The 16,037-nt window shown below is 38.3% G+C and overlaps 1 protein-coding gene across 9 annotated transcripts in view; it reads right to left on the bottom strand.

The window, feature by feature from the left end:
• The window catches only part of adamts6 (ADAM metallopeptidase with thrombospondin type 1 motif, 6), a 339,528-nt gene that overhangs the window by 106,305 nt on the left and 217,186 nt on the right, over positions 1-16,037 (bottom strand). For all 9 annotated transcript variants that reach the window (XR_011960687.1, XM_072570764.1, XM_072570790.1 and 6 more), the window contains one exon: positions 1,175-1,320. Coding sequence is in view for 8 of the 9 variants with exons in the window: in XM_072570764.1 (XP_072426865.1) it covers positions 1,175-1,320 (146 nt within the window). In the remaining variant the exon portion in view is untranslated. The remainder of the gene's footprint in view (positions 1-1,174; positions 1,321-16,037) is intronic.

Below are 16,037 nucleotides of genomic sequence, written 5' to 3'. Positions count from 1 at the left end.
TGCTTTGCAACCTCTCTTAAAAAAAACAAAATAGCTTCTTAAAGCCAAGGCATCATCATACTCATGAGAATAAGAAGTATCCCCCCCAAAAAACAAAAGAAGCACCAGAAAATATCTCATGAATACTTCTCAGAAAAGCAAAAATATTTTGACCCCTGAAGCTGGAACAAAAGAAAATTGAAGATTAATTTTCTGGGAGAGACACCTGTACTTCGTGTCTCTCACTGGTGTGAGTTTAATTTGTTGCAACTGGTACGAACTACCTCCAAACTGGATGAATAGTCTTAACCTCAACCCTTTCCATTTGACCGCAAAATCCCCGAATTGTTACAGTACAGAAGAAGACCATTGAGCCTGTCTTGTCTATGCCATCTTTCCAAATGAACAAGGCACCAATGTCATTCTCACATCTTCTCCCTGTAAACTTGAGCAAGATTCCTTTTCAGGTAACTGTCAAATTCTCTCTTTAATCCCTTGATTGAGCCTGCCTCCATCACACTTTTTGCAGCAACTTTCAGATTTTAAACCATTTGTTGCAGGAAATGCTTCTCCTCATGTGTCCATTGCTCTTGTTTATAAATTACCTTGAGTTGCTGCCCTCTCATTCTTCATCCTTCATTAGGTGGGAACAGCACATCCTTATCTATCCCACTGAGACCCCTCATGAGTTTGGATATCTCTACCAAATCTCCCCTCCATGTTCTCTTCTCCAAGGAAAACAGTCCTATCATATAAGAACCTAAGAACTTAGTACAGGAATAGGCAATGCAGTCCCTGGAGTCTGCTCCATCATTTAATGCTACCCATAATAAAGCAGCTGGCTGAATTGGCACCACATCACCACTTTAAAAATCATTCTCTTCATAATGCTATTGGTAAGGAATTACTGAGGCACACTTAAATTGATCTTGTAAACTGCTTCACTTTTAGAAGTAGTGGGCATTCAGCACACTATCCAGGTCATATTGTTTATCTATTGTCTGTGACCATAGCCATGTGATAAACAATATTATTTGGAGGTATTAAACTGCAGTTATCGAATACTAATATTCATGTATTTAACATATTTTTTCCATTTCAACCTTCTGATCCAATTTCTAGAAAACATACAAAACTGAGTTATTGGGTTCTTGTCAAATATATCTTTTTGCTCTGGCTTACTTTAGTTACTTACGCTGGACTGTCACAGTGCCTCAGAGATGAGGAGACTCCTCCCCCACATGTTCTACTGCATTCTCCCCATATAGACCAAGGCCCCCAGCCTCCATCTATACTCTGAGGCCAGGTACCAAAAGGGACACATTCACCTTGATAACACCACTGTAAGAGACCAGAAATGCAAAATTAGTTATTCAACAGAGAAGGGTGTGACCAGTCTGAGACATTAGAAGTAATAAATTATAGTAATCAGGATCCCTATCCTAACAAAATGTATATTTATGTGTTAACTACAAATCATTTTTGCTGAAATATTATCACCAAGGTGTGAAATTTTGCAAATGATTTGCCTTAGTTTCAAGGGCCCTGTTAGATCCAGATTGAACTTCTGGGTAATAGGAATGGGTTAGAGATAGATCTGCCAAACCTTTCCATTTAGAAGCACAATGGCAGCAGATTCATGGCAACACTACCACCTTCAAGATCCCCTCCAAGCCATGTACCATCCTGACTTGGAATTATATTGCCATGCCCTCACTGTCGCTGGGACAAAATCCTGAAATTCCCTCCCTAAGGGCATTGTGGGTAAATATTGGACTGTAATGGTTCAAGTAAGCAACTCATCACCACCTTCTCAAGGGCAATTAGGCCTAGGCAATCAGTGAGTCTCTCTCTCTCTCTCTCTCTCACTTCAACCCCCAGGCCATCTCCTCTGCTCTGAAGTTTTTCAGCCATGTCCTAAAGCAGACTCGCTACCACAGCTACATCTTACACCTGTCCATCTTCCTTCCCAACTCTCCACTCCACCCTACTCTCTGCCCTATCACTATTACCCCCACCTCCATCTATTGCACTCTCAGCTGCCTTCCCTCCAGCCCCACCCCCCCTCCCATCTATCTCACCACCCCCTTGGCTCACAGCCTCATTCCTGATGAAGGGCTTATGCCCGAAGCGTCAACTCTCCTCCTCCCTGGATGCTGCCTGACATGCCATGCTTTTCCAGCACCACACTCTCAACTCTAGGCAATAAATTTGCCCGCATCCCGGTGAGTAAATACGTAAAAAACCTCAGAAGCAGACTGTAGACAGCCACAGTGTGGGCAAGTGCCAAGCCAAGCTGGTTAGAAAGCCTGCTGCAGTTCTCTGGATCAACTGTCCAGTTATTTCAGAAGATGTTATGCCCTCCAGTCTTCAATCCTCACACTTCTGCATCCATCACCTACCCATCTATGCCCCTGAGACTCTCCTCAGACCCTATGCTACTTCCATGTCGACCTATCCAGTACTTTCCACGGGAAAACTTCAGCAGCCACAGGGGTATGGAAAAGAAAATCCAGCAATCTTATACAGCTCCCATTCGCACACGTTTGATTGTATAAATAATTCATTCATGAAACCCATTAAATGCCCTCAAGTAATTAATCTGTTTTAAACCAAGAACACTTCTTTTCAGTAGCTACAATAAAGCCAGCAAATTATTTCATATTCTTTATAAACTGTCAATCAAACGGTGAACTCAGAAACCCCACTGAGATAAGTGCTTCTTTCCAATTTGTGAAACTCTGCAAAGCGTTCATAATGACTTCATCACAACCCTTCAGAAATGTCAATGAAGAACTCTTGTGCAACTATGGAACAAGTGATTTTTTTTTTCTGACAACACCGCCTGTCAATCTACATTTCCCGGCAAACAGTGTTCATTTTAAGCTTCATTGACAGTCTAAGCCTGTTTTTTCTTCAAGTTCAAATAAAAGATTTAAAAAACATTAAATCATGACACTTAAAATGATGTTATGTGCCATTGAAGAGCATTTAGTTCTGCTCTATCCATGTGTGATTCCTACACTGTTGGTTCAAAATTGCTTCTTTCATCTCACATTTCTCGACATTGAACTTCATCTCTCGCTTATCACCCTACTCCACCAAATTGTCTGTGCCATTTTTGACTTTTACATTATCCTCGTCACAGTTTACAATGCTTTCAAGTTTTGTATAATTCATAACGTTTGAAATTGCCCTTCACTCCAAGATTTAGATCATTAATCTATCTCAGGAGAAGCAAATGTCTCAAACAACTATTGAAATTCTACATAAAACTTCTTCCGGCATGAAAAACATCCATTGACCACTGTTCTCTGTTTACCATTACTCGGTCAATTTTGTATCCATATTGCTATTGTCCCGTTCAATCCAAGATCGCTAACTTTTCTCACAAGTCTGTTGTGTGACACTGTGTTGAATGTCTTTTGAAAGTCCATGTACACGACATTAACAGTGTTATCCTATTATCATTTATCAATTCTGCTACCTCTTCAAAAAACTCCAGCAAATTAGTCAAACATGATTCCCCTTTTGATACCTTTGCTGGCTCTTCCAAAACAATCCACCCTTTTCGATGTCACTATTGATTTTATCCTGAATACTTGTTTGCAGAAGCTTCCCCAACAATAAAGTTAACTTACCTTTGAACCTTCTTTCTTTGACCATAAGACTATAAGACATAGGAGTGGAAATAAGGCCATTCGGCCCATCGAGTCCAATCCGCCATTCAATCATGGCTGATGGGCACTTCAACTCCACTTACCCGTATTCTCCCCGTAGCCCTTAATTCCCCGAGACAACAAGAATCTATTAATCTCTGCCTTGAAGACATTTAGCATCCCGGCCTCCACTGCACTCTGCGGCAATGCATTCCACAGGCCCACCACTCTCTGGCTGAAGAAATGTCTCCGCATTTCTGTTCTGAATTTACCCCCTCTAATTCTAAGGCTATGTCCACGGGTCCTAGTCTCCTCACCTAACGGAAACAATTTCCTAGCATCCACCCTTTCCAAGCCATGTATTATCTTGTACTTTGGTATGATTCTCAATTATATTTAATGTTAACATCTGTCCAATGCATACATTTTCTACTTCACCCTAAACATTTTCTTTCATCACCCAGGGAGTTTGGCATTTATTTGCTCTATCTTTCCCTTTCTCAAGAATATACCTTGAATTTATTTAAATTATTCTCTTCTTTAACTGTATCCCATTTTTCAGTTGTAGTCTACCCTGCCAACCTTTGATTCCAATCTATCTGTCCAACATCCATTCTTTCCCGACTAAAGTTGGCTTTTGAAAGAAACCTACAGTTATGGAAAAAGGAAGGAAAGTGGTGTTAAGGATGATCAGATCAGCCATGATTTCAACGAATTGCAGTGGGGGCTGGATGGGCTGAGTGGCCCATCTCTGCTCATTTGTCTTATGATCTTATAATTTTCCCTAACTTCACACTCCTTGTTCCTTCCCACAGCCAACCTATACATCATGATACAGTGATCTGTGTCCAGTAAATAGTTTCCCATTAACATTTGATTCATTTGGTCCACCCAAGAGCTAGGTCTAATATTGTCTTTTTTCCCTCAGTGGTCTGGAAACAGCGAACTGTTGTAAGAAAATATTCCCAGGACATTCTATCGGAACTCTTGCCTTTCTCCTTATCCCAATCTATATTCAGATCATTAAAATTCCCCATTATAATTACTCTATAATTTTTGTACTTCTCTGTAATTTCCTTTCAAATGTTTTTTCTCAACATCTTTCCAATTAGTTTGATGGCTTGTAGAATTCTAAGCAATGTAATTGCACCATTTTTTGTTCTTTAACTCTAGTCAAATAGATTCTGACCTTGATCCCTTGGGAATATCCTCTCTCTTCAGCACTGCAATGTTTCTCTAATTAACACTAACCATCCCCTCCTCCTCCCCTTTCTTTCCTGTCTTTTCTGAACAGCTAGTAACAAGGAATGTTTAATATCCAGGGCTACCCTTCTTTTATTGTCACAACATCTTACACTGAACCTAACTTATACCAACCTATTACCTGTTCCAGTTTTACCTGTGCTTACTGTTGTTTTATTCAGTTGCAGGACGTCAGGATCACTGGCTAGCCAGTATTTACTGCCTGTCCTTTTACCTGTGTCTCCCATCACTCTTTACATCTTGGTATTCCTGTCCAGTATTCTTGGTTCTCATTAGACTGTCATATGTCAGTATCAAGAAATCATAAGTTAGGTATATCTGGATGGTGAACAAAATACACTCTGCACTGCCTAACCCCAATTTCAGAAGTGAATCTATTATTGCACCTTCATAAATGTTTCAAATTTTAATTTCAACTCACAGCTTCTCAAAATGATACTGCTAATTTAATGCTTAATATGAGTCAGTTCTACATATTGGCTAACATTTATTTTAAACTGTGCTGAAATTGCCAACCTATATTTAATTTTAAATCCTTACAGCACATAGAGAGGAGACATTTCCATTCCACAAGTTTGAACTGGTATCAGACATAAGGTTTAGAGCTAGACAGTGATTCCCAGAACCATTTTACACAGAATTAACATGCCTCTTCACTTTAGATTATTTAGATTCAGTCCACTCATACAAAATTAATTTTCTGAAAAAATTGGCAGCTTTAAATTCCACATATTATTATATAAGTAAAATATGAATCAAATAATAAAAATACCACCATCCTTTTCAAATTGGTATCATCTATCAATTGCAATAACTTCTCTCTTCAGAAAGAAAATGTCAAAGGCTCCATTTCACATGATATTAGAAGATTTCCTAAACTATCGATTTTGATAGATCTTTGAAATATCAATGTGAATCATTTTAAGCTTACAATATTATCAAATGTACTACAAAATGCTAGTAGATTAGTTTAAAATTCTTGTAAAGAAATGCCCATCTCAATTCTGTCTAGGAAGAAAACAACATTTGGAATTTAAATAATTTTAGATAATTATCTTTAGTAACAATTATCACACAATAATGTGAAAAGTAAGAATATTTGTCAAAAATAGAAAATAGCTCCTTGTATGTGCATGCTTTTTAAATATGTGGCCTTGGCTTTAAGCAAATGAATTATGTTGAATTTAGTGTAATATCTTAGAAGTAAATAGGGAATTCACACAGGACCATTTTACAGGAAAGATAACAGACATATGGAACAAATTACTAGGGAAAGCCTTCTAATGAAATAACTTAAATTGTTTCAAAGGACAACTAGCAATGTTCCTGAAAAAGGCAATTTAGGCATACGATGGGAGGTTGCTAACATGGGATTAAGAGCAATCATAAAATGACAAGTTATATTCTAAACTGCACACATTTTCACCTATGTATTTGGGATTTTTCGAGTGGTATCTAATGTTAAGATGTGTACAACAAATACAGAAAACGCCAAAGAAACAAGTGAAAAATTTAAACTGGCTAGTGCAATAAAACAGTTATAGTTTTCCAGGGTGCTTATTTTTTGTTAGTGAACCTAATAGCTGCTTCAAGCAAGCCTCCTGTGAACGAATACTTTGTAATAAGAAGATATGATCAACATTAGGCATAAAGACACCAAAGATCTGTGGCATAGCTGGATAGATAATGGACTTTACTGATAATAAAGATGATCTGTAATGAGGCAAGGCTTCTAAAGCTCCATGATAACACAATCTTTGAGGTAAATAGGTATGATTAAAGAGGGTGAATCATTAGAAAAAGAGGCAAGACTAGGAGCCCAATAGCATTGGGAACACCAAAAATAGTTACCAAATAGTTACGGTAAGCACAGTCGTGAGAGCAACAAAAGCTAGTCTGGATTTCAGGAAGAGCTGTCGAAACCAAATGGGTAACAAACAGCTAAAAGGAGGTTGCTAACTTAAAAACATCAAACCGACAGCAATAAATGCAGATGTGAATTTATTAAAAATAAAACATCTAAACAGTTGAAAGGAAATTAAAGGATAATTAGTAAGTGTAAAAATAAAGAATTTCTAAGGCAAGTAAAAAAAATCACATCAAAGAGAAATAAATTTAAATAAAATAGTCAAACTAAAACGAAGATATAAAACATGTGCAAGCAATGTCTAAGGAAATTATAACTAAAATTACAAGATATGTTTTGGGTCTTACATTCATTTATGACAATCCTGATTCTCCCATTGTTGCGCCTGATAATACATTAAATAATCTTCAAATTTTACTTCCACTATTCTATAACACATACTTTCCAGGGGTGAATACTGTCCGAATAAAGAACTTCAATAGTCTGAAATTTGCCACTTTATAGTCTGAATTTTTGTCTGCTGTTACTGTTTAATTTAAAACAATAATTCAGATTTATCTTGATCATATAATATCCCATTTACATGCCTCAACAGGATAAACTCCAATCTTAAGAGCAAATTATTGCAGATGCTGGAATCTGTACTGAAAACAAATGCTGAATATCACAGCAGGCCAGACAGCATCCATGCAGAGACAGCAGGCTATCATTTTGAATCCAGATGACTCTTCATAAGAGCTGAAGTGAAGTGTGAAGGGGACAGTATTTATGCTCTAGTTTTTTTTTCAGAGGGTAGTATGTCCCCTCCACAGTCCACTTCATCTCTGATGAAGAGTCATCCAGACTCAAAGTGTTAACTTGCTCTAAACTCCAATCTTCCTCCTTGCAGAAAGAAGAACCCAAGAATCTCCAAATCTTTCCTCAGAACTCAGACCTATGACCATAGAGTCTTACAGGTCTGTACCAGCAGAAGTGCTTTAATGTCTTCACCATTCCTCAGTAAGCAGAACTGGACACAGTATTCAAGACATGGCATTTCTGCAGCCACAGGCATGACACCAGAATTGTGTGCTGCCTTCCTGAGACCAGAGTCAGGCATCCTGAAGGAGGAAAGTGGTAAGTCAAAGGGCATGGCACACATTTGTACCAACAATATAAGCAAAATGAGGGATGAGGTCTTGCACCAGGAATTCAGGGAGCTAGGCAATAGATTAAAAAGCAGAACCTCTAAGATTGTAATCCCTGGATTACTCCCAGTGCCATGCGCTAGTTAGTATGGAAGTAGGAGAATAGGGCAGGTGAATGCATGACAAAGGAAGGCTTTTAGATCAGTCTACTCAGAATGATAAAACATCAGCAGAGATGGTGATGTAGTGGCGTTATCAATGGATTAGTTGTCAAATCGCTAGGGATAGGAATTAAAATCCCATCATGGAATTGGTGGAATTTAAATTGATGAGTAGATCTGGAGTTGAAAGCTAATATCAGTGACAGTAACCATGACACTACTGCTAATGCTTGTAAAAGTCATTTTGGTCTATTGATTGTTTTTTTCATGAAGGAAATTGATCATCCTTATCCTGTCTGGCCAACATATGACTGTTGATCTACAGCCACGTGGTTGGCCATTAAGACCATTTAAAAAATAGGAACAGGAGTAGGCCGTTCTTCCATTCAATAGCATTACGACTGATCTAACAGTCCACATTTTCACTTTCCTGCATTTTCCCCACAACCTTTGGTTCTCCAACTGATCAAGAATGTATTTATCTCAGCCCTAGTTGCCCCTTACAAAAGGCCAAGCAAACCACTTAGTTCGAGGGCAAATAAGGATAAGCATCAAGGGTTGGCCTTGCCAGTGTTGCCCATATACCATGAAAGAATAAATTTTAAAATTCATCAGCACTGTAATAGAATGTGGCATAACTCATTTCAACTGCCTATGTTTTACAAAGCATAGATGTAGTGTGTGATGGATGAGTGAATATACAACAACATAGAGGATCTCTTGTGGTGCAGTGATAGTGACCCTACCTCTGAGCAAGAAGTCCTGCATTCAAGTTCCACATGCTGCAGAGGTAAGTCATTACATTTCGAATCAGGTTGATTAAAAAGTATCTATCCAACAACAGACAAGAAACTCAACAATATTCAGGGAAAATCAGCTGATTTGATTGGGACCTCATCCATCACCTTATTCATTAAATTCCTCTACTACAGTACAAATGGCAGCCAACTCTATGAATAGCACCTTCTAAACCAACACACCCTATTACCCAGCAGCACAAGGGCGGTAGACACAAGGGACAATAATCATAAATGATCCCCCTCCAAACCACACACCATTCTGAGTTGCAAATATATTGCTGTCATTGGGTCAAAAACCTGGAACTCTTATCTATCCACAAAGATTGTAGCAGTTCAATTGGGCAGCTAGCCAACTTCCTCAAAAGCAGTGTGACATGTGGAACAAATGTTTGCAATGCTGACCACCCATGAACATAAAACACAAAATGGAAGTGGAAATGGACGTACTGTAAGGTCAACAGAATGTTGAACTACATGCCCAAATGGGTGAATATGGAATATGATGAAGCAGTGTTTATATTTTATAGTCATCTGATTAAACAATACCTTGGATGTACTATCCAGTTCTGGTTGCAAAAAAGGGTGACATTCACATGCTGGAAATATTTTGTCATATAAAACAGCCAATTCTAATTTCCAGGTTACCAAGTGGTACAGTCTGATTGCTCATATTTGCCTTGAAGAGGTGACCATGACTTTGAGACACTGACCGCTTTGAAACCATTAAAACTTTTTATATTAGGCTATTGAGGTGGACAATCAACCATAACCGTGATGAATGGTGGAGCAGGCTTAAGGGCTGAATGGCATCTTCCAGCTCATATCTTCTATGTTTTTATGTAAATCAAGCTGGTATTCTATAGGAGTGAAAGAACCATGATTTGCATATTCAAGTAGATCTACCACATAAAGCAGACTAATTCTTTAAATATCCAGTGGCAGCTCACTATTACATAGCATAGGCTAGGTAAGGCTACTAAATCCACATTAAGAGTGCTTCTGTGAGGCATTAGAAATGAGTGAGGAGAGTAATTGAGAAACCGTTGAATGCTATACTGGGTTACTATGGGGAGGGACATTCAAGATTTTTCTGAATATGCAAAATAGCTTTCACCATCTTTCATTCTGTTGGGATGTGTATGCTAGGAAATACACTGAATGAAGTGGCACAGAGAAATCATACATTTCCAGTCATCATCAAACTTGCATCCTCTCAAGTTTGCTTAGGTGCAAGTAAGTCTCCTGCTTTATCATTTTTTTTCTAGTATAACTCATATTAAGTCTTCTTTGGTGCTTGTATGACTCAATGTTCTTTTATTTTACAATCAGTTGAACCACAAGTGCAGCATTCTGTCAGTATGCAATCTATGTTTCAGAAAGAAACCAGGAAATATCCCAATTCTCTCATGGTCTTCTTCATTCAGTGATGAACTGGTATCAGCAAGTGCTTCCCTGTGTGCCTGACAAAGGCATTGTGTCTTTAAGAAGGGATCTGTGAAAAGAAGCAAGTCAGAGCCAGGTAAACATACAATATGCATTTAGGAACACTCATAACAAAAAAAGAGAGATAAATAGGAATCAAAAAGGTAAAACTAAGAGTGTGCAAATAATAAAAGGAAAATACACAGGCGCAAAATGCAACATAAAAAACAGTGGTGAGGCAGTAAAGAGATTTTAAAAAGTATTGTAGAAAGTTACATAATGATGAGAAATAATGCAATGAGGCCAAGAAGGATATTTGAAGGGACAGAATTATGCAGTGGCATCAGTTAGGGATCACACTCACTGGCTTCCTTCAGTCACATGTCTACAATGACCTTAGTTCAAAGTTCTTCTGTGCAGGATCTCCTAACCATGTGACTAGACAATGATGGAGGGAAAAACAAAATGGTCATCAGTGAGGCATCCATTTGTACCACAAGAAAAATAGATAAATAAAGAATATACCATTTTATCTTCAGCAAGTTATTTCAAAATATCATACTTTTTTCAAATTGTAAGAAAATGAGGTACTCATCAAAATCTACGAAACATGTAGAGTGAATAAAAAAATTGCCATACCTTTTTACTTTGTAAAATAAATAATTTCAACTTCTTTTTCTGCATTCAGGTCCTCCTTTAATTGCTTGCAACAAGTGGTTGTTTAATGGAGTTGTCTTCATAAGTAATGAATTCAATCCTGTTCCACACCATTTTTGCTGATTAACATTTTTCAAGTTGCACTGTGTCCATGGAGAGCATTTGTCCCGTATGGGCTAAAGTAAAATGGCACCAAGTTCATATTTAGTCACCACACTCACCTGTTATATATGGTATGTATGTGCAGTTGCAAAGAGTTGCAAATATCTTTGCAAAGAGCAATGTCGCTGATGTACTATTTCTGTGTTATTTTTTAAATTCAACATCTCCCTCATTAATTGTCTCTAACATATTGTCAACAAAATGTCATGTTGTACAGTGGGATCCATCACCAAAATATTTTTTAAAAATTCATTCATGGGATGTGGATGTTACTGGCTGGGCCAGTATTTATAACCCATCCTTTGCTGTCTTTTAAGCTACCCTCTTCAACCACTGCAATATATTTGGTGTAGATAGACACACAATGTGTTAGTGAGGAATTTCCAGGACTTTGACATAGCGACAGTGAACAAGCTATGATATATTTCCAAATCAGGATAGTATGTAATTTGGAGAGAAATTTGCATGTGGCAGTATCCACTGCCGATGTCCTTCTTAATAGAAATGGTCATGGGTTTGGAAGGTGCTGGCTCAGGATCTTTGGTGAATTTGCAGTGCATGTTGTTGATAGTACACACCACTGCTACTAAGCATTGGTGATGGAGGGAATGAATATTTGAGGATATTAATCATGCGAGCTGTTTTTTCCAAGATGAATCAAGCTTCTTGAGTGTTGTCATTCAGTTAAATTGGGATAATTCCAAAACATTCCTGACTTGTGCCTTGTAGATGGTGGATAGAGTTTGGAGAGTCAGGATGTGGTTACTTGCTGCAGTATTCCTAGTCTCGAGCTTGCTTTTGTAGCCATTGTAGTTATATGGTTAGTCCAGTACAGTTTCTGATCAATGGTAACACCCAGGCTGTTGATAGTGGGTGAACTCAGTATGGTAACCCATTGAAAATCAAGAGTGTTGTTTAAATGTTCTCTTACTGGAGATGATAATTGCCTGGCACTTGTGCGAATGCTTTACATCACTTGTCAGCCTATACCTGGATATTGTCCAGATCTTGCTGCACTTGGAGATGAACTATTTCAGAATTTTAGGAGTTGAAAAAGGTGGTGAACATTGTGCAATCATCAACGATCATCCCCACTTGTGACCTTCAGATGAAGGGAAGATCATTGATGGAGATGCTGAAAATGGTTAAGTCTAGGACACCACCTGAGGAACTCCTGCAGAGATGTCCTGGAGCTGAGATAACTGACCTCCAACAGCCACAACCAACCTCCTTTGTGCCAGTTATGCCTCTAAATAGTGGAGAGGTTTTCTCCTCATTCCCATTAACTTCAGTTTTGCTCGGGGTCCTTGATGCTACACTCTGTCAAATGTGTGTGTGATGTCAATGACATACTCTCACCTCAACTCTGCATATCAGTATTTTTGTCCATGTTTGCTCCAAAGCTGTAATGCGGATATAACAGTGCAATTTGTATTATCACACCAGATGACACAATATGTAGAAAATGTAAGGTTCACCACTAGGAAGCAAAAAGAAACTCCAAATACTTTTCAAATGATAAGAGACCAGGAAATGTTATCATTCAGAGCAACCTAGTACCCAAATCGCATATTGGTACAACAAGAAATTAGCAAAAGAAATGGCATGTTTGCTCTCATTTCAAAGGGATTAGTATTTAAGAGAAAAAAGTTTTACCAAAGTTACACAGAGCCTTTATATCTGGATTTTTGTCAACACTTTTCCTCCCCCAGCTCAAAGAATGATATACGTACCTGACAGGAAGTACAACAAAGGCTCACTAGAGTGACCCCATGGTTGAAGGAGCTATCCTATGAGGAAAGATTGATCAGACTAGATCTATATTCCTGAGAATGTTGAAGAAGGAGATGTGATCGAATTGAAACAAATAAAGTTCTTTAAGAGTCTTGACAGTGTGGATGCTGACAAAATGGTTCCCCTGGGACATTAGAACATAAAATCACATTCTCAGAATTAGGGATCAGCCATTCATTATTATTAATCCTTGGAATTTTCTGCCTGAGAAAGCTGTGGGTGTTCAATCATTAAAAACATATTCAAGTCAGAGGCTGATAGATTTTTGGATGCTATAGGAATTAACGGAAGTGGTTATAATAATGTAAAGTAGAGGTACTTTAAAAGATCAGCCATTATGCTATTCAATGATAGAACAGGTTTGAAGAAATTGAATAGCCTATTACTGTTCCTGTTTTTTAAGCTCTTATGTCAAAGCACTTACCTTTCAGATTCAGCTTTCCATCTCTCCTTGAGTTGCTGGGTTTCCAAGCCAAAATGAGTTAAAAATAGAATGACTATTAAACTGAGGTCAAGTAACTCTAATACAATATTTGTTTCTCATGAGCAAATTGATTACCTACCTCTCGTCCCTCTCTGGTAAAATCAGATCACTGTCTGTTTTTGATTCTTGCACATTACCCTCCGGCACTCCCCCAAACTCACCTGTTTCTCATGAGTTAAGATTTAGTCCACGATCACTTATTGTAAATTAAGAAATATGACTCTAACAATTGACAGGTTATTTCTTTTTTTTATTTTACAATAAATTCTACTGCTAAAAAATTCGATATTCCAGAGAATTTTGAAGGAGATGTGATCTAATTGAAACATAAAATTCTTTGGCATTGTGGATGCTGACAAAATGGTTCCCCTGGTTGGGGACGTTAGAACATTGAATCATATTCTTAGAATTAGAGATCAGCCATTCATCATTATGAACGCTTGAATACTTCACTGTAAATATACACTAATCAAGTCATAAAGCCTTATTTATTCTGCAGGTGGCTACAAAGGAGCTAGTGTTTATGGAATCTTATTGCATACTTGTTGCAAAGGAAGAACAGCTTATCACACCCTCAAGTTATACCAAGCAATACATAATGAATTACTCAATTATTTCTCAAGGACAGTTATGAAGCCTAATTGTAACTTAAATACAGGACACATTTGGGTCCAATATCTAATTTTGCAGAACAATTACAAAGGTGCCAAAATCTGAGCAAAAAGTAAATGAAAAGTCCAACACGATACATTAGGTTAAAGCAGGAACAATTGAAAACAAACATACCAAGCACAATGCTTTTATCAGTCTTTTATTAGTGGTGATGGTTGATGGAGGTATTTGCCTTGGTATCAGGTTAACTCTCTGCTCTTCCTTAAATTCTACCATTTGGGATAGTTTATATTCACTTTAACTTGGCAAATTGAACCATGATGTAATGGTTCTTAAGGCAGAAGTACATAAGTATGCAGGTGAAAGGTTATCATGGGTAGACAAGGATGTGAATTAATTGGATTAGCGATGATCATATTGAATGGTGGAGCAGGCTTAAAGAGTCAAATGGTCAATTCTTTATTCCTAAATCAAATACCTGTATGTTTTCCAGTGATTGTGCAAGCCTTACTAAGAACTGACAACTAAAAGGTCAGATATTATTTAACTTCCTTCTCTAGCTCACTATTGTGAACTGCTGCTGAACCACATGTACTCTAATATTCTCCTCCCTCGCCCTCAGGACGTACTCTCACACAGATGTCAAGTTGTGAAAAAAAACTGGATGGCAGTATAATGCATATCTCCAGAACCCAGTAGGAATACTTCCCTGGAAATTTGCGATAGAGGGCTGACACACAATTTTCAGTAATCCTTGGGTCTTTGGAGTTATGACCAGTGCACAATCCTGGGCCAGGATTTTCAATTATTGGTCAGGAACACAAGCTGCCGGTCCACTTCCAGGATTCGGACCCTGTGTGACATGTTTCAGACATAGCCATCCAGATTTTGAAAGCGCTAGGTCAATTAATGCAAGGAACAGCCTTGGGTTGCTGGGTGAGTTCCTAAGGCTGTCAGCACTGACACAATGGCTGTTCCACAGAAAGTTTAGGATGGAGGAAGAGAAAGCACAGCAACAGAGGTTGCTGAAGAAGGAAGTCAATTTTTTTTTAAAAATGTACAAGTCACAGTGGCCTCTCCACTTTCACTGGAGGGGTCCCATGCCCGTGGTGCAGACTGCTGCTGCAATTATGTAGGTATGACCAGAATTGGTAGGGGTTGTCAATTGTCGTATTAATCAAGATCTACTTCCCTATCTTCCAACATCAGCCCACTGTGGTTGCCTAGCTATGGTCTGAGCAGATGTCCCTTGCCCACATTGCTTAATAATTGGCTCTCATTATCCTCGAGTTCACACACTGCTTGCCAAAGCGCTGTCTACCCAACCACAATCCGATTTCTCCATAAATGGCTCAGATCGGGTTTGTGGTGTCGAATCAGCATGACAGCTGGAGTGAACCTTTGCTGATCCCAATCTGTTTCTGCTTCTAGTCTTCCAACCGTTTCAGGCCTGCAAATGGACCAAAGACATTTTCTCGTCCAAAATGTTTTGTTTCACCAAAGTTCCATCAGAAACATAAGTCTGCATGTCACCCCTTCTAATTAACTTGCTATATTCAGTTCCTTGTTGCAGTCTGCACAAAGTCCTTATCTACTCAAATTTACAATTTACTTATATTTACCACTGCAATTATTTGGAAAATTGTTGGAAATTTCTTGCACTTTTCAATCAATTTTCCAGGCTCTGATCAGCTTTCTGACAATTTGATGTATCTCAACACTCATCAGACATTTCTCAAAGTTTCCCAGCAGTAAGGTTTTCCTAGCCTTTTGTGCGAAGATATAAATAAATTTTGAGGTGCTGCTTCCAAAAAAGATTAAAATAAAACAGAAAATATGACTAACATGCAACGTTGAAGAACAAGAAAAGGTTGGAAGGGCTAGCATTTTTCCCAGCTTATTTTATGTGAAGATCTCATCAGTCATACTCAAGTAACTTTAATCATTTTTGAAAAGGCAGCTGCCAGCCAGGCAGACCCCAAGTATCCTGGCAGCTACTACACACACAATAACACTCTCCACCCACTGAAACATAAACACCTTCAAGAGG

The sequence above is a fragment of the Chiloscyllium punctatum genome, chromosome 1 (genome assembly GCF_047496795.1).
Source record: "Chiloscyllium punctatum isolate Juve2018m chromosome 1, sChiPun1.3, whole genome shotgun sequence".
In the NCBI taxonomy this organism is placed as follows: domain Eukaryota; kingdom Metazoa; phylum Chordata; class Chondrichthyes; order Orectolobiformes; family Hemiscylliidae; genus Chiloscyllium; species Chiloscyllium punctatum.
The sequence above is the reverse complement of the archived record's forward strand: the minus strand, read 5'-3'. Positions and strand labels throughout refer to the sequence as shown.